The sequence below is a fragment of the Molossus molossus genome, unplaced genomic scaffold, assembly GCF_014108415.1.
Source record: "Molossus molossus isolate mMolMol1 unplaced genomic scaffold, mMolMol1.p scaffold_m16_p_8, whole genome shotgun sequence".
Lineage (NCBI taxonomy): Eukaryota > Metazoa > Chordata > Mammalia > Chiroptera > Molossidae > Molossus > Molossus molossus.
In genome coordinates, this window is record NW_023425402.1 from 94,772,632 (window position 1) to 94,792,093 (window position 19,462).

General features: G+C 42.3%; 1 protein-coding gene across 1 annotated transcript in view; it reads left to right on the forward strand.

Annotated features, from left to right (window-relative positions):
• UTRN (utrophin) overlaps window positions 1-19,462 on the forward strand; it is a 466,391-nt gene that overhangs the window by 211,884 nt on the left and 235,045 nt on the right. Inside the window, exons 46-50 of the mRNA XM_036248256.1 lie at window positions 1,674-1,749; window positions 3,672-3,886; window positions 6,354-6,471; window positions 9,937-10,142; window positions 11,728-11,882. Coding sequence (XP_036104149.1) covers window positions 1,674-1,749; window positions 3,672-3,886; window positions 6,354-6,471; window positions 9,937-10,142; window positions 11,728-11,882 — 770 coding nt within the window. The remainder of the gene's footprint in view (window positions 1-1,673; window positions 1,750-3,671; window positions 3,887-6,353; window positions 6,472-9,936; window positions 10,143-11,727; window positions 11,883-19,462) is intronic.

Sequence of the window (19,462 nt, forward strand, 5' to 3'; positions counted from 1 at the left end):
AAGGCCCGGATGGTTTTCCGTCTCACTCGGAGGAAAGGTCCTCACTGTGACTCACTGTGACTCACTGTGCCCCAAGTGTTCTGGTTTCTCCTGTCTCTCTGACCTCATCTGCCACTCCTTCACCCCTACCCACTTTCCCAGACACGTTGGCCCCGTGTCAAACGTGCCAGGCTCAGCTTGTGCGTATTCAGAGTGCACACACTCGTCTGGCTCAGCAGATATCATGGCTATTGTGAGGAACAGGGCGTGATGGACACTTGGGAGCACTGTGTTGGATACAGCCAACGCTTCCTTTATCCCAGAACTTCATGTTGGTTTTACTCCACCTGGATGAATTATGAATGTTTGAGAATAAGCAATGCTGATTGTGCAGAGGATTTCAACAAACACAATTTGGGAACTACAACTCTGGGATATTTCATTCATTCATGCAGTCATTCACTCACTGACGAGGCTTTGACTGGATTCACATTTTTGCCGAGCACCATTTTAAGGACTAGGAGTACTGCAAACAGTATGTCACGCCTTCTAGCCTGAAGAGCTTATTGTGATGAGTCAAGTAGATGAGCAATTATAACGTAGAGGGACCCATAGGGATTTAAAAGCAGGGCACATGCCTGGCTTTGGGGGATAACCATGGGAGACTTTCGGAGGACATCATTTCCAAGCTAATTTGAAAAGGATGAATAAGACTTGGCCAGATGAAGAACCGGGGGAAGGACACTGCAGGGAGAAGCAACGGCAAGTGAAATGGCCCAGAAGAGACAGAATGAGCACAGTGCACTTGGGTCCTGGAAGGAGCTCTGTATGAGGTGAAGAATGCGCGCTGCTTGCAGAGACCAGGTCCTCGAGGCCCCACTGTGCAGCACAAGGAATTTAAGCTCCATCCTGGGACCAGCGCGTCACCCTGAGGGCAGTGGGCAGCTAGCAAAGGCTGTTAAGCAAGAGCCAGTGACATTTTGAAAGCTCACTGTAGCTGCACTGTCGAGAGGGATGCAATGGACATCCTAGGATGGACATCCTTGGGATATCAGATGTCAAGTAACTCCTTTGAGTAAAACCCACCATCCAGATCAAGATAGCTGATCCAGAAAGATCCATTAGTCACTAGACAACTTTGTGCAGTGGTTGTCAGGGAGACATTCGATGACTTCCGATTTGGCCATGTCTGAATATCCAGTTGCCAGAGAGAGCCAGACTGAAGATATATTTGTGGGAGTCTTCCGCATCTTGAAACTCTGTATTGTGGATGAGACCATTAGAAACCGGGACCCAGGGAAGAGGCCTGAGTCAATGGAAAAGGCCAAAGAAACCTACCGTGTAGAATGTTAGCACTGGCCAATGGGCAGAGGAGAATGAGCGGGTGAAGGACACTGAGAACGTCAGACGGCGGTGGGAAGAAAGTCAGGAGTACAGTGCTCACCGAGTTACAGGAGGGGCATTCACGTGCCAAAGGGCCAGGGCCTGCGAGGACCGGCCGGCGTTCTTGTTCTTGACGGTACCATTGGGGGGTGGGCTTAAGCAGGACCGCGGTGCCTAGTGAAGGTGGACAGCAGCCTAGGCTTGAGGGGGAGCAGAGCAGCCAAGCCAGCACGCAGAGTAACACTTCCTCTCGAGAACATAGCTCTTCATTTATCCAGTGTCTTCTCTTCCCCCTTGGCCTGACGCTGCAGGTGTGCAGAGAAGCTCCCGGTGCGCTGGAGGAATGCGTCCAGGAGCCCAGCGCCGCTCCTCAGACAAGGATTGCAGGTAAGATGCAGCTCGTTCCTTAGCAGTGTTCTGTAAACACAGCACAGTATTAGGACGATGAGCGTCGTATATGAATTAGAGAAAAATTTAAACTTAAAAACACAATGCAGTTGTGAGCTCTCTGTTTTCTCTTTTAATCCTCACTTGAGGACATTTTTTGTTCAGATAGAGTGGGAGGGAGGGAGAGAGAGAGAAATATCGACGTGAAAGGGACACATCGAGTGGCTGCCACCCGCACAACCCAACCAGGGCCGGGGACAAACTGCAACCGAGGTACGTGCCCTTAGCGGGAACTGAACCCGGGTCTCTCCGGACCGCAGTCCGACGCTCTAACTGCTGAGCCAAACCGGCCAGGGCATGAGCTTTCTATTTTCAATGATTTGAGAGGAATGTCTTCTTTAAACCCGAGACATATTTGCCCCGAGTGTGCAAGGCACTCGCGGGAGAGGAGGCTTTTTGCCTTTCCTGGGACTACAGTGGGAGCTGGGTCTCAAAGGAGCCTGCAGAGGGGAAGGGACGAGGCAGGTGGGGAAACTGAGAACATGCAGTTTTTCAGAACATCAACTATAACCCTATGCTAACAGGTCCTGAGGGTGTGTCATTATATGCAGATCTTATGCAAGCAAAGTGTTAGATATCCTTGGAACCAGGGGAAGATGGGGCCCTGGTTGGTCATGTGGGTGGCGACCACTCGATGTGTCCCTTTCACATTGATGTTTCTCTCTCTCTCCCTTCCTCTCTCTCCCTCCCACTCTCTCTGAACAAAAAACAAAAAAATGTCCTCAGGTGAGGATAAGAAAAAAAACATAAACAAAAGACAAACACAAACAATCGAGAGAAAAATTACTTATCCAATTTTTGAAGAAGACAAAAATCTCTAAACGTTCTGGGAAAACAATCTCCCGGTACAGATTTATGGATTTGATCACCCAAGTTTGATGCATCTATATGTTCAAAAGAAAAAAATCACATTAAAAATCCTAAAATAGAAGTAGTGCTTTTAACACTATGGCAAGGGTTCATTGTCCCTACCAAGCTGAGTTCATGCAAATTGACAAGGAAGCAGAGAGAGAACACAGTTTTAAGTTATACTGCATTTGGTTAACAAACAAAAAAATGTTTGTTCTCGCTGATGATCCAAAAAACCAGTGAATGAGCACAGTGACGAGAGCTGTGACCGTCCCCTGAGGTAGGGTATCGCTGGTGTGGGTGCGGGATGTTCGGAGTCCGGACACTGCTGCTTCAGGTCCCAGTTTCCAACTTTCAAGGAAAAGTAAGTTGCCAGTAAGAACTGAATACATACTTTTTTTTTTTTTTCATATTTTCTGACCCTGTCATTCTACTTTAGCAGGTCTATACCAATGTGTTCATCAGAAATGCGCAAAATACTCTACACAAAAAAGACATTCCTTGCAAATTCTTCTTTAAAGTAAAATGTAAGGTGCCTTCTAGGTATCCAGCTCTAGGGAAAGAGTTAGCGAGCCGTCCGTGAATTGTATACATGGATTATTACATAGGTATTCGCAGTGATGCGGATGAAGACTTACTAATGCTCATGTTATCAAGTTAAGAGAAAACTAGGAATAAATTCGCTTTATAATTAAGGCAAACATCTTGACCAAATAAAATAACAGTGCTAATTTTCTCACAGTTGATGTATTTTTATTTTCTCTTGGTATCGGTGTTAGTTACTTCTGAGTTATTGCTGCCCTAGGATATTGTGAGACTGTGTGTTTAATTGGCTTTGCAGCTCCCAAAGACAGAGATACCACAGGAAATATCATTGCCACTTCAGTGGGGAAAAATAAAAACTCTTACCATTTTCTAACCTAATCTAAATTTTGCATCAACCCACAGACATACCACCACAATTGGAATATCCTGTCGATTCAGTAATACTTTGCTACATTTTTTCATTTCAGCTCCTCCAGGTGTCCTAAAGGTGGTGCTAGTATCCTCGGCGTCAGATCTTCCTGTTCAGTCTCCTCGGACTTCGGAAATTTCAATTCCTTCTGATCTGGACAAAACGATAACAGAGCTAGCCGACTGGCTGGTATTGATCGACCAGATGCTGAAGTCCAACATTGTCACTGTCGGGGATGTGGAAGAGATCAATAAGACAGTTTCCAGAATGAAAGTAGGTGCACAGTATAAAGGCTTTTGTTTATCCTAAACTCTGGGAGAGTGAGCTTTAAAGATATCTGTATCTGTCACACAGCCTTCTCAGACTGGCTCAGAGAGTCAAGTCTTTCTCTCATTTATGCTGTTTTGGTAAAATCACCTTCACCAATGTGAGTTGTAGACTCAGTGTATATCTTGAGATGTAAAATTGATACTGTAAATCTAGCCCTATCAGTATCAGTGTGAACTAGTGTTAGGGTTAATGGCTAGTGTGAGGTAGGAGAATTTCCTGAAACGCCTTTTCGACTTATATTTCATCATGAGCTTATTTATTTAATTGCTGACATTAGAAGTGAGAATCTTCCGACTATGATGTACCACGTAATGAGAGTTTGTAAAGTACTTTTTCCTTATTCAGTGAGGTCTAGGTTCTGTGCTGTGTGTTGCATAGAGATTCTGAAAAGAATATACTAGATAAAAACTGGGAATGAACCATAAAATAATAACAGCAATTGCCAACTTTTATTAAGTGCTTAATGGTGCTGGGTATTCTTGTAAGTCATTTACATGTATTATTTCATTTACTTCCTTAACTATCTTTTGAGATGGTTACCATTGATCCCAGATGACAAACATGCCCAGTGCATGTAGGTAAACAGTCTCTGGCAGGGCCGGGTAAGAACAGACACGGAGCGGGTACAGGTGACCTGCTGGGGGCACCCGCTGAGGAAGCGGGTTCCTCCCGTGGTGATGGAAGGCGGACGGTGTGGGATTTTCACATTTACAGACAAGCCACTGACATTCCTGTACGCGGGGCAGAGTGAATACAGACATGATGTGGGGACATGATGTGGGGAGCCTGAGGGGCGTGTCGTCGACATTTGTGCGACAGAAGTGCGCTGGGCAGTGGGACAGCAAGGGCAGCTCAAGTTCGCGCGAAAGAGCGTGTAGGCCGGGCCAGCCCCGTGGACGTTCAGTCTGTACGTGATGGGCCAACATCATTTCCCATTTTTCTTGTATTTTATTTTTTATCCTCACCCAAAGACATTTTTGCATTAATCTTCAGATAGAGCAGGAGGGGGGGTGGAGAGAGAAACATTGATGTGAGAGAGACCCATCGAGTGGCTGCCTCTCACAGGACCCCAACCAGGGCCGGGGACAAACTGCAACCGAGGTACGTGCCCTTTGCGGGAACCGAACCCGTGACTCTCTGGACCACGGGCCGATGCTCTAACCGCTGAGCCAAACCGGCCAGGGCTCGCCTTTTTCTGTGGCTGAAGACTGATGATCACAATGCTCCATTTTAGCAGGAAGAATGGAAATAGTGCAAGAGATGCTCCATACAAAGAAAAGAGCCTTTCTGGGTGGCTAAGAGGATGCTGTTGCCCTGAGCAGAAACAGGGACTAGAAGAAATGAAATGCAGATGAGGGTTTGATTGGTTTAGTTTTGAGCATATTGTGTTGCGATGTCCTTAGGCCGTTGAGAAGGAAGTGACCAGCTTTCGCGGAAAGGTGACTGGGACTCAGGATTGGAAGTTGTGAACAATCCATTTAGAAATAACATTTGACACTGTGGGAGTAATTGCAGTCTGCAAAATTAGTGAATCCATGAAGAGGCGGAGCTGGAAGAGAATCTTTGCCACACTATTTGTACCTGTTGGAAATAGGCTTTATGGCTATTTACTAGTTCTGTACTTAAAATACACCATTTTTCTGATATTAACATGTCTCCCCTATTCATCAGTTCTAAGAGATAGACTCTAGAACAGTGATTCTCAGCATGTGGGTCGCAACCCCTTTGGGTGTTGAACGACCCTTTTACAGGGGTCACCTAACACCACCGGAAAACACATATTTCCGATGGTCTTAGGAACCGAGACACCGCTCCTCTGTCCATCTCCAGGGGGTCCGCCCACAGGCAGATGCGCCCACATACAACATGAGGAGCTGTATTAAAGGGTTGCGGCATTAGGAAGGTTGAGAACCACTGCTCTAGAGCAACAGTTTTTGTTTCTAAAATTATTCAATCCACCATGATTCTAATTAGCATTTACCTAATACCTCACCCTCACCCTGTGGGTGATGTTCCTTTGTACTCATACTGGTGTGGAACCGACATGCAAGGTGCCATCTGAAGAAATCTCTGCTGATGTTTTCAGAACATTTTTTAGTTTTTAAAGGGACTTTTTCATGCAATCTCAGGCTTGATATAGCTGAGCTGTAGGTCTTTTATTACTTCTTTTTGTGAAAACAAAAACACAGAGAGGTGAAAAGCCTTGCCTGCGACCTGGATGTTAAGTGGCAGAGCGGAGATTTGAACCTGGGGCTTCTGACTCCAAATCCTGCGCTTTCTCTGCCGCATTGCAGATGCCTCACTGTTCATAGAGGAGGAAAACAACCTGGGTGTCAGCACACAGGCTTTGCTTCCTTAGTATCTCATCGTCTAGCCTATTAACCCACCTTAACAATCCCTCCTTGAACAGATCACCAAGGCTGACTTGGAACAGCGTCATCCTCAGCTTGATTATGTTTTCACACTGGCTCAGAATTTGAAAAATAAAGCTTCCAGTTCAGACGTGAGAACAGCTATCACAGAAAAATGTAAGTTAAAAAAAATTATATATCATCACCTACTTGCACGGAAAGTAGTTATGCACACACATTTTCAAAGATTATTCCACCAGAAGTTAATATTACTTGATATTTGGTATCTTTATTCATAAATACAGCTTTCCCTTGTTTTTTTGGTAATCTTTTGTGAACATTGTCAGAATTCTCTTTTGAATTCCTTAAAGTATTAATACCATTACTTGTAAGTAATTTCTGATTCAATGGATTATTTGCTTTCAAGTTAGTATTCCTTTTGAAGGAACCAAGTAAACAAAAATTAGAGAAACCCATAGGAATGCAAATCCATTCTTCTATTAATAATTCATTTAATGAAACCAGATCATAGCATGCCTTTGAACTCATCTTCTCAAAATTCATTCCAAAAATATTCATCGTACAGATACTATATACCTCTGTGCCTGGCAGTAATTTGGGAATACTTTAATAAAAACAAAATAAAACAAAAAACAAACAAAACAACCACAGCCACAATTTTTGTTTTGAGTTTAATTTCTGGCTTCACAGCCTCTGTATGTCATATAAGACAAAGTCTAAGTTCCTGAGAACGGATCCACACAAGCAATCTCATAATTAGTAACGGGAGGGAGAGAGAAACTGGCAAATTCAGGAGAAAGAGCCCCACGTTGGGAGACACAGAGTGTCCTGCTAACTCATCTGCTATAATAACCTTGATGCTGCCACATGTATTTTGAAATTAAAACACACTTCAGGGACTTCTAGGGACGGTCACAGTCTGTCTTTATCCTCTTCTGCTACAGCTCCCGGCTCTATATGTGGGTGTTCTGTGCTGTATTTGTTCTTTAAAGCATCCTGAGGTTTCTTGTTCTCCTTACCTTTATTTGCATTGTGTTTTTTTCTCTGGGCCTTTTCTCCTCAGGTGAAATTCTACTAGGCTGATAAAAAGTCACCCCCTTTGTCAAGTCTGTCCCGCCCTCTTCTGGTCCCTGGTGTTTTCTATCTTTAGTTCCCACTGTGATCTTTTCCCCCATAACTTCCTGTGGATCTCACAGTCAGTCACTTAAATTTCTTTTCCCCTCAACAGATTGTGAATATTCACCTTTTTGGGGACTCCCCGTGCCCGATACAAGTTATGAACATAATTGGTGGTGGAGTATAAACTGGAATGTATTTTATCACCTTGTTTAATATTTCCCAATAGGAGAAACTCAACTATTTCTCCAGTAACAAGTGTGGTTCGATTTCAAAATAAGCTTGGCAGCAAGGTTGTTAAACAGATGAGTTAGCAAAGGGCTTCTAGCGTCTCACGGCGTTGGTGTTTTACCCATCTGGCTGCTTTCCTCCTTCCGCCTTCCTGTTGTTGATTGACGGGAGCTGTGCCTGTGGTGGAGCTCTGGGGGGATCCATTCCCACCTCGCGGGGAGCTCTGCTTTCCTGACACGCGCTGTCTGCAAACCCATCTCCGGGTTGCTTTTCCTACCGTCTTACATCTTATGTTTTTTTACCACCACCTCTATATTTGTCCAAAGTTTATTTTAAGTTGTTTTGTTTGTTTTCCATTTTTTTCCCTTTATTGATTTTAGAGAGAGAGAAAGTGAGAGGGAGGGGGAGAGAGAGAGAAACATCGATGAGAGAGAACATCAATTGGCCGCCTCCTGCATGCCCTCCACTGGGGATCGGGCCCACAACCTGGGCATGTGTCCTGACTGGGTATTGAACCAGTGACCTCTTGGTGCATGAGTCAAGGCTCAACCGCTGAGCCACACCAGCCGGACTATTTTAAGGTTTTTTTGTAAGACTTTCCATCTCCCAAATATCTTCTCTTTTCAATTTAACTCCTCCTCTTTTTCTCTCCCTTTTTGTGTAGACACTGCATAGTCTTTGTCGCTATTACATGAAAAACCACCCTCCACTGGCCTGCATTACCAATAATAAGCTGCTTTCAGCTCATTTCCAAAATAATAGGATGATTTACGTATTTTTATGATAAACCTGTGATATTTGCTGTCACTGATGTCTTTAGTTTTATTTGTTCAATATTTCAGGATTCTCTTAGTAGCAGAATTGGTATGACTACTCTATGTAACTTTTTAACTGACAAGTAGAACATTATGATAGATTTGTTCTCTCAAGTTAAAGTTATAAGCAATTTATTTAAACTTTAATACAGACAGTATAGAATAAATAATCTCACTGAAACAGTTTTTTAGAATTATTATACGTAAGAACCATTTGCAGCTTTCTGAACAATGATAAATTGATAGCTTTACTGGTTTACTATAGAACTGTATTATCCCAAGAATCTTACCAGGAAAAATTTCTATTGTAGTTAAGTTCCTCTTGGCCTGGCTTTCAAAATAGCTTCTAGAAGTTTGTTTTTAACTTTCTACCTATTAATTATCAATGGGTTGTTTAAGATATTCAAACCCAGTGCTTACTGGTACTTCAGGTCAAGACCTTGAACTTCCCTTGAAGTAATTAATCAGAAGTTTGTTTCTTTACATCTCTCTTTTTTTTTTTTTTTTTAATCCTCACCCGAGGATATTTTTCCATTTTTTGTACAGATAGAGTGGGAGGGAGAGAGAGAGAGAAACATCGACGTGAAGGGACACATCGAGTGGCTGCCACCTGCACGACCAACCAGGGCCGGGGACAAACTGCAACCGAGGTACGTGCCCTTAGCGGGAACCGAACCCGGGTCTCTCCGGACCGCAGGCCGACGCTCTAACCGCTGAGCCAAACTGGCCAGGGCTACATCTCTCTTTTTTGAACTTCATGTTAAAAAGGAGAAGGACGAAGAAGGGAAGGAGAGAGAGGAGAGAAATAGGTAGAGATAGAGAATGAAAGAAAGAGAAATAGAAAGTAACAAAAAAGAGAGCAGAAGAGAACCAGTATTTTTTTTTTTTTAAATGATTAAGAGCTTCTGGGTACATAGAACTTGAATCTACTTCACTCTTAGTGTTTCTCATAAACTTCAACATAGAAAAAGACTTACTTTTAGAGAGATTTAATGCTACAGTCAAACAAATGTGAACGCATCCTTCAGGGGTTTTACAATCAGGACTGTCTCTGAGCATCTCCTGTGAGGATGACCAGGAGCTGTGTGTGCCTTGCGGTCTGTCACAATGTGCCGTTGACGTCTACTTCCTCAAACCAGGTCCCGTAAATATAAAATAAGATAGCAAATGATTTTTCTTATAATTTTTTTTTTGCTTTATCAAAATAAAATACTAAATACTTTTTATTGTGAGGTATCTTCGTGCATTTAAAACAGAGTTTAAGGGTTTTTCCTCCAGGATAGTTTCAGAAATATATCAATCACGTAGTGTGACAGACATGGAAATGCCTTCAAAATGCGTGTATCAACTTGCCTCCTTGCTCTTTTCCGGTGATAGCCGTGCCTGTAATGGCTGTGGTGTCAGGTATGTTTCCCTTCCTGAGAGTCACTGTCTGGGATTCTGTCTATGCTCCCTCCAGTGGAGAAGGTCAGGATCCAGTGGGACAGCACCCAGCACGGCGTGGAGCTGCGGCGGCGGCAGCTGGAGGACATGGTGATTGACAGTCTGCAGTGGGACGACCACAGGGAGGAGACCGAAGAACTCATGCGGAAATATGAGGCCCGGCTCTACATTCTTCAGCAGGCCCGGAGGGATCCACTTATCAAACAGATTTCTGATAATCAAGTAAGTCTCAGTAGATATTTTTTGGTGGTATTGATTTGTTGGATGTGCTTTTTTGTTCTGTTAACTGTAGTTTTTAGGACTCTTTTCATGATGTTGTCCCAAGTTCTTAGAATATGCGTTGAAATGCATATAAAAAATTTGACCAGGAAGGAGTCTGAAAAATTTCTGGAGGCATAACAAATAGAAATGTACATACATCTTAGATTTATAGCTCATTGACTTATTGCAAATGGAACACGACCACAAACCAGCAGCTAGAAAGAGCACATTTTCAGGATACCAAGAATCCTTCTTTTGTTGTCTTCATGTCTACTCTGAAGGTTATTTCTATTTATGAAATTTCTTGAGTCTTTCATTTGAGGGCAACGGTAGGGAACAAGTCAGGAAATAGGTAAGTTTTGTTTCTTTTGTAACCAAATACCTTCGTTACCAAACTGATTTATCAGTGTCATCAGAGCAGGTACCATCTGTGATCAGTTTGGTTATAGAGTTGTTGATTTTAAACATTTATGGTGCTATTTTAAAATCTCTCTGCAATCTTGAATTGGAGGTTATGGTTGTCAGGTTATGTTTTAGCATAACGTTTATTTTCCCTTCAGATAGCCTAAGATGAGAGTATACATTTGTGAAGAATATAAAATGACTATGTGGGAATCAAAATATAAAACATGAAAGTATGTTTCCCCACAGATGGACGCTCCGTGGTTACAGTATGCAAAGCAAGTGGCCGGGTGTCTGATTTCCGGGGCTGTTCTCTGTGTTTATGATATCTGCTGATTGTTTTCACCAATGAATCGGTAATATCAGCAAAGCCCTGACACCTCACTGAAGGAATGCAATTCAAAGTGACATCAGCGCTTCAATAATCATATTCAGAATATTCTTTACTAATCAGCAGTATGGTTATTTTCTTTGAAATTTTAGGGTGGGTTTTTCTGTAAATTGCTACCAAAAATCACCATAGGAACTTTCATTTGTCCTTTAGATTTCATGGGGAGTCTCTTGATGCAGGGACTCTCAGAGATTGAAAAAGTGTTTCAGGGAACTGACGCCCCTGGATATACTTGGCCTCAGTTTAGCTGAATCTTCAAGCAGCTCTCAGGGAACCTTGCTTGGCTGCTTGTTCCACTCAAGCAGTTCATTGTAAACACACAGTGATCGAGGGACAAGAGACAGATGACTTCCTATTGTCAGCCCTTTCCACGTCTCTAAGCAAATATAGGGGATCTCTACAGTAAATCCATTCCTATATATTGCATGGGCCTGTAAGGATCAGATGTGTAGCAGAAGGGATGGAAAAAGAAATTCTTTCAGGAAATACAATATCTAAAACAAGAAGAGATCATCATTTGTTTAATGTCATCTACTCCATACCTGATCACTTTCTTAGACGTTTTTCTTTCCACTTCTATAATTATTTTGGTTTCAACTTACATGCAAGAGTTGATCTAATAGTTTGTTTTCTTATTTTGACATCTATGTCTAAAACACGTTAAAACCAATAGGGAGGACCAATGTTTTGGTCATACTAGTTTGGTCATACGAGTGAGCAAGTCTAACAATAACACCTGGAATTTCACCTTAGATACTGCTTCAGGAGCTGGGTCCTGGGGATGGCATCGTAATGGCATTTGACAACGTCCTGCAGAAGCTGCTGGAGGACTATGGTAGTGACGACACAAGGAACGTGAAGGAAACCACCGAGTATTTAAAAACATCATGGATGAACCTCAAACAAAGGTAAACACTAAGGCCCTGGCAGGTAAAGTTGTGTTGTCAGGTTGAGAATGTGATTGCTTTGGGTTTCTCATGGAAACATGCCAAAATATGTGACTATGGGAAATACATGTTGTTATGAAATTTTTTCTTTCTTGATACTATAGTGGGTATTATCATCCTTATTTATTCAGTGTCTACTTGAATTTCTACAATGGCAATTTTGTTGACTAAGTCTAAACCTCTCCAGTGATCACTGGTGTGTTCCGACTTTCTTTTACCTCTTGATGTTACCTAGAGTAAATCTTGTAGGACCGTGATGGTAAGGAACACTCAGGTATTCACAGCTGCATTAGGGTGACATTATCCCTAATGGTAATTAAAACAGTGTGCCGTTTGGCCGCATCTTCCTTGGTTGAGTCTGAGAACACATGGGTCCAACACTAGACTCCTGAAATATGCTGTATGTATTCAGGGCTTAACTAGTTTATTTTCTTCTTTCCATTATTCTGTGTAGTCAGTATATTTGGAACAGTCTAAAATAGCATATAGGTTTATAAGAGAGATTTTTCTGTCACTTGAACACCTAGGATCTAAAGACCTGTACACAGTGGTTAGCATCTTTTTAAGATGGCGTATTTATACTCGCCATCAGTACAACTGTGGTTCCCTCCTGCACCGTGCGGGGCACGCCTGTGTCTAAGGGAACTGGGTTTCACACACATCTTTCCTTATGCAAATATATCTGCCTGGAAGCTATCAAAGGTGTCACGACACATTTCTCTTTCAGTGAATAAAATGGATAATAGTAGAACACTTTATGATACATATTACTGGTAATAAAGTATGGCCAAGCATTTAATAACAATTTGATGTGGAGGCATTTTGTACATTTTTAGAATGCCATTTTTTGTTAGAATTTCTAAAGTGGCATTTTGGAAAACTCAGAGAGAGTTATGAGGGCAGTATGTGAGCAGGAAAAACCTAGGGTTCTGGGGGAATTAAGACTGGGGTAGCAAATATAAAACTTCGTAAGTGGTTAAAGCAGAACATAGCTATAACACTGATCTTTTAAGCCTTTATTACAACCATTTTCTTTTGTTCTAACAAGGTATTTGGGTATCATAAGGATCCCAAAACTAAGGCAGGGAAGAAGGTAAATTAAAAACAGATTTAAGGTACAAACTTACAGTTGTAAAATAAATGTAAAATACAGCATGACGACTATAGTTAACAATACTGTATTGTACATTTGAAAGTTGCTGAGAAGGTAGATCTTAAAAGTTCTTGTCACAAGAAAAAACTATCTGTGGTGATGGAAGTTAACTAGACTTACTGTGCTAATCATTTTGCAGTATAGACACATATCAAATTATTATGCTGTATACCTAAAACGAATACAAAGTTGTGTGTCAATTATATCTCAGTTTAAAAAAACACAAACAGCTTTAACACTGAGAGGTGGTCCTTAATTATGCTTTAAATGTTTCCAAAAATTCATGTACAAATTATGACTTTGTTTTTGTTGTAAACAATACCCAAAAAATCAGCCTTGTAGAAATGTGTGGCCTGCTTTATTTAGCACCCCCAGTTCCTTTTTTTGCTTTCACTTTGTAAATGTTTTATGACAGACTACAGCAGTGGTTAGATTAGATGGAAGAGGTAATTAAAAATGAATTCTATTCCCAGATGATCCTTCATTTGTCGTAGCTGAGACAGCCACAGCATTCCAATTCCATGGCCGTTACAAGTGGTCGTCCTTATTCTGGTCTTTCTCGTGTGGGGGGAAGAATTAAATGTATCAGTATCTAGACATGATTGGGTATGCTGTGATCTACAAGGCAGGGAAACCCCACGAACTGTGGCTCGCGGGGTCCCTTCATGAGAGACAGTTGGGGTTTATTTGTTTCAAGTGGATTTTCTCTTTTAAACACAGTGACGTTTACAATTTTTAACTATTCTTAATTGGAGATCTTTCTAAAAGATACAAATCTTTCCTTGCCTTCTTAAACAAAGTATGTGAGCATCTGTTAAACATTTTTTGGAATTCTTGGCATTATTGTAAAGATAGAAATAAGGAACGTTAAGAGCTGTGTGTAACCTTACTATTCATTTAAGCCAGTATTTCTCAACCTTATATGTATTTTATATATATTATTAGCCCCCTGAGAAGCCTTTTGAGATACCTGCCTGCATGAAATTTTAATATCATGGGTATCCTATGTGTCTGTTTCTGTACTTTACACTTGCATTTTGTACATGGAAAGAATCCATTGTCTTCCACTCCCCTCCTGCACCTTGCCCTGCCAAAGAACCACTTATCACGCCGTGAAGAATGCGTGGTCTAATCGGATGCTCTCAGGCACAGAGAAGTTTCGATGACATGTTTAAAATCACACTGCATAGCTAAGATGGTATTTTTCTATAGTAAATTATGATCATGTTCTGAGTTCTGAAGAATTGGTAGTCAATTAGTTCAGGCTGCTGTGCCTTGTGAGATTTTGTGCTTTATTTTTAGTGTGTACATTTTGTTGTCAGGCACTGTGCTAAACTCTTCACGTGCATTACTTCATTTACTCCTCACCCAACAGTAGGAGGCAGGCAGCACTTTCATCAACACCGTGGCCGTGAATAAAAACAAAGCAGAGAGAAGCTAAGGAATACCCACGACGCCCCAGCTCACCTGGGCAGAGCGGGGATTGGAACCCAAGCCTTTCCGACTCCGCAGCACGGCTCTTATCTGCTTTACAAATAGGGTTGTTTTTCCTCTTTGCTATCAGAATGTCAGCTGCTGCTGGTGACTGCTCTGTGTACTCACCTCTTGGATCTGTCTGTGATTCCACTACTGGTTCTTACCTGTGTTGAGTCTAAAAGCCAGATCTGATTAAAGATAAAGAGCCTCTCTTATGAGTAATGTGACACTCTCTAGTGTGCAGCCGTTATAATGGCTGCCAAGAGGCATGGCTCACCTCCTGCCTCCCAGCCTGTATTCTTTTTGTTGTTGATTGAATATATATATATTCCTGACAGCATTATAGATGTCCTCCATCCCCCCCCCCATCCACCTCCACCCAGCCCAGGCCTTCACCACACTATTTTCTGTGTCCATGGGCTATGCATGTAAGTATATAAGTTCTTTGGATAATCCCCCCCCCCCCCATCTGAGAACCGTGAGTCTGTTCCATGCTTCCATGCCTCAGGACCTATTTTGTTGGTCAGTTCATTTTGTTCATTAGATTGCAGCTGTATTCTGAATATATATTATTGGCAGCCAAGTGCTGGAGGGGTGAAGGGTCGTCATACTTGCCAATGGAATATTGTTATTGTGGGATAATGTGTGAAGTTTAATATCAGCTTTCAAAGGAAATGTTTTCTATGAATTGCAAGTGGCCTCAGTAATTTGGCCATTCACAGCTACAGGTCCACAGTCTCTTATCTGCAGTGCCCAAATGCAATATGCTGAGATATCGTAGAGCTTTGACTTGACAGACTATTTATTATAGTCTTTATTTATCCTGTTTCGCGTGAATGGTCTTGTTCCTAAGTGCAGAAATATTAATGTGTTTGCTGCAGCACATTCTACTTAGGGGTAATATGTCATGTAGATACATTCATAATAGTTCTCTAATGCACAAAAAAATTTAAATCTGAAACACAGCTGGCCCTTGATAATTTGGATTCTGTGTACAACAGGTCTGTCTTTCACATTTTAAACTAATTGATGTCTTGGCCACTACTCTTTTAACGTGTGATATATATATTTTTTTTACATCTCAAAAAAATGTGATATATATTTTTTTACACCTCTCAATGCCAATTAATATTTTTTTTTAGTGCAAACGGAGTTAGCAATAGTTGAAATGTGTTTGTAGTAACTTTTGAAGTGTAGATGCGTGATTTGGCTCTGAAATGTTATTTTAACCCTGGAGTGCCTGTGTGTGTGTGTGTGTGTGTGTGTGTGTGCATATAGGTCTTAGAGATTTATGTATATATACACACCCATACTTTCATATATATGTATACACACACATAGTTATTTGTGCTGAAATATTGTAAAGGAAATGAGATAAGATAACTTTTTGTTATAAAGACTATCTGACAGATCATTAATTACGATGCATATTTCTTCTCTTTTCCCTGAGCCCCCGGAAGCCGTATTTGTCTTCTGTCTTTCAAGGCAGCCCTAGGTTTGTGCAGGCAGAACAAGGAGCACCTGGCCGCGGTGTCGGGCCGCCCTTGACTGAAATCCCAGCGTACTCACTTCCCAGCTGTATGGATTACCACCCGAGCAAGTTATTCCAAATCCCTGAGTCTCTCTTCACTCGGTTCTCAAGTGGAGACGTGTCTAAGTGTAGGATTATTTTGAGGATAAAAAGATGTACATGTGCCCTGGCCGGTTTGGCTTAGTGGTTAGAGCATCGGACTGCGGACCAGAGAGTCCCGGGTTCGGTTCCCACTAAGAGCACGTACCTCGGTTGTAGTCTGTCCCCGGCCCCGGTTGGGGTCCTGTGGGTGGCAGCCACTCGATGTGTCTCTTTCACATCGATGTTTCTCTCTCGCGCTTCCTTCCTCTCTCCTTCCCATTCTATCTGAAGTTGAATGCAAAAAAAAAAAAAAAAATAGTGACATAGTTCCCATTCCAATGGCACCTGTCTGTAAAGGAAACTACACAGGAGGCTTCCCTTGAAGTCTTCTGTGCTCATCCTCATGGCGTGGCTTTCTCGGACCTCATTAATATGGGTCGCCCTTCTCAAGATCAGCAATGAGAATATTTCCCTCCAAATGTACCGCACTGAAGTTGGCTGTGGGATAGTAAAGATTCAGAACAAACTGCACGAGCCTCCTGAAGATTCAGTCACAGATGCTGAATTTACATTACATTTAAGTGTTTTCTGCCTAAGCAGAGGTCTAACCATCCTAGGAAGAAAGGGTGTAGTATTAAAAAGACAATTATTTCATGTGAGGCCACAAGTACAGATCTATCTGGGGAAGACACTTCATTTTATTCTTTTGCAGTGACACCATCTTTCTAATTAATGTTCATTTACTTATTAGTAATGGCCAGCTAGACATGCAGAATGTACACAGTTCACACAGGGTTATATGAATACCGAGTCCACTAGAAATCAAATTTGTGAAACCCTTGCCTATTTCGAAAACAGATTATACTCCAAAAATTTGAATTTACCTTTGATTGCTGTCCCAATTATTTGTGTTATATATTTTAAAACTTCCATTATTCCTGTCACTGCTTTTTTAGTAGTGATTTATAAAATAAAGCATTCTGGACTTCCGGTCAAGATGGTGGGTAGGTAAACGCGGTATCGCGTCCTCCCACAACCACAGCCAAGTTACAACAAAACTACAGAACAACCACCATTCAAAGCCGCCTGAAATCAAGCTGAGTGGAAGTCCTACAACTACGGAATTCAAGAGGCTGCATCCAGACTGTAGGAGGGGCTGGTCCCACACCCACGTGTGGCGGATAAAATCAGGAGGCTCCCGCGGCTGGGAAGGTCCTTCCTAAGGACTGAGGGGTCCCCGTCCCACACCAGGTGCCCCGCTCAGGGTTCCAGTGCCAGGAAGAGAATCCCCATAACTTCTGGCTGGAAAACCAGCAGGAACTGAGGCTCAGGGAGGCTGAGGCGGCTGGAGCCCCAGGCAGCTCCTTAAAGGGCCCGCGCACGGACTTATCGGACTCTCCCTCTAAGCTCGGAGGGGAGGCAGCTCGAGGGGCACCAGAGACATACAGGGAAGAACTGAGCTGTTTGGCACTGGAGCAAGGGCTGGAGAGGGGGCTTTCTCGGGGACAGACGTGCTGTCAGAGGCCTTTGTTCCTTTGGTGAGCCCTTCCCTGGGGCAGCAGACAGTCTCCATATCTGGGACTCCAGCAACCTGGCTCACACTGGTAGCCCCGCCCTGCTGACTCCCTTAGGCCCCGCCCCACCCCACCCAACTTTCAGGCCCACCCAAGCTGTTGGCACTTGCTTAACCATAGGATTGGCCTGACTTGGATCCTGCTTCAGGTTTTCCTAAATATTTTCAAACGAGCAGCATCTGGTCTCAGCTAGCCCCATACCGCTGGTTAAGTAATACACAGAAACAAACACAGGGAGGCAGCCAAAATGAGGAGACAAAAAACAGGTCCCAAATGAAAGAACAGAACAAAAACCCAAGAAAAGAACTAAGCGAAATGGAGATAAGCAACCTAACAGATGCTGAGTTCAAAATACTGCTTACAAGGATGCTCAATGAACTCCGTGAGGGCCTCAAGAGCATAAAAAAGGACCAGTCAGAAATGATCGATGCACAGTTAGAAATGAAGGAGGCTTTAACTGAAATAAAGAATAATTTACACAGCTTCAATAATAGAGTATGTAAATCCAAGGAGCAAACCATCGATTTGGAATATAAGGAAGCAAAAAACGCCCAATCAGAACAGCAAAAAGAAAAAGAATCCAAAAAAATGAGGATAGTGTAAGGAACCTCTGGGACAACCTCAAGCGTGCCAACATTCGCATCTTGGAAGTGCCGGAAGGAGAAGAGCGAGAACAAGAAATCGAAAACCTGTTTGAAACAATAATGGCAGAAAACTTTCCTAACTTGGTGAAGGAAACAGACATACAAGTCCAGGAAGCACAGAGAGTCCCAAACAAGATGAACCCCAAGAGGCCCACACCAAGACACATCATCATCAAAATGCAAAAGGTTTAAGACAAAGAGAGAATCTTAAAAGCAGCAAGAGAAAGGCAGCTAGTTACCTACAAGGGAGTTCCCATAAGGCTGTCAGCTGATTTCTCAAAAGAAACTTTGCAGGCCAGAAGGGAGTGGCAGGAAATATTCAGAGTGATGGAAAGCAAGAACCTACAACCAAGATTACTCTATCCTGCAAAGCTGTCATTTAGAATCAATGGCCATATAAAGAGTTTCCCAGACAAGAAAAAGTTAAAGGAGTTCATCACCACCAAACCGTTATTATATGAAATGATGAAGGGTCTTTTTGAAGAAAAAGATAAAATATATGAACAAACAAAATGGCAATGAATAAATATCTATCAACAATGGAATCTACAAACAAAATGAACAGATAGAACAGAAACATTCTCATAGATACAGAGAACATTTTGTTGGTTGCCAGATGAGAAGGGATTGGGGGAATGGGTGAAAAAGGTGAAGGGATTAAGAAGTACAAATTGGTTGCTAAACTGACAAACCTCAAAGGGAAGGGGGCTGGGGGCGTGGGAAGAAATAAACCAAAGAACTTATATGCATAACCAATGGACACAGACAATAGTGTGGGAAAAGGCGGGAGGGAGGCGGGAGTGGGGAGGAGGGAGTCAATGAGGGGAAAAATGTGGAACATCTGTAATATATTCTACATTCAACAATAAAGATTTAAAAAATAATAATAAAATAAAATAAAATAAAGCATTCTTCTTTAGCATATATCCATTGTATAGTTGGTCATTTCCTTTTAACAGTGATCAAAAGAAGATACTTGTATTGGAATTGTGTCCTAGGGCCTGACATCAACCAGGCTCAACCTCTGTGCTCTTAAGATGAATGCTGTAGCAGCCGTCACTCCCAAATCAGTGGGCTCAGGT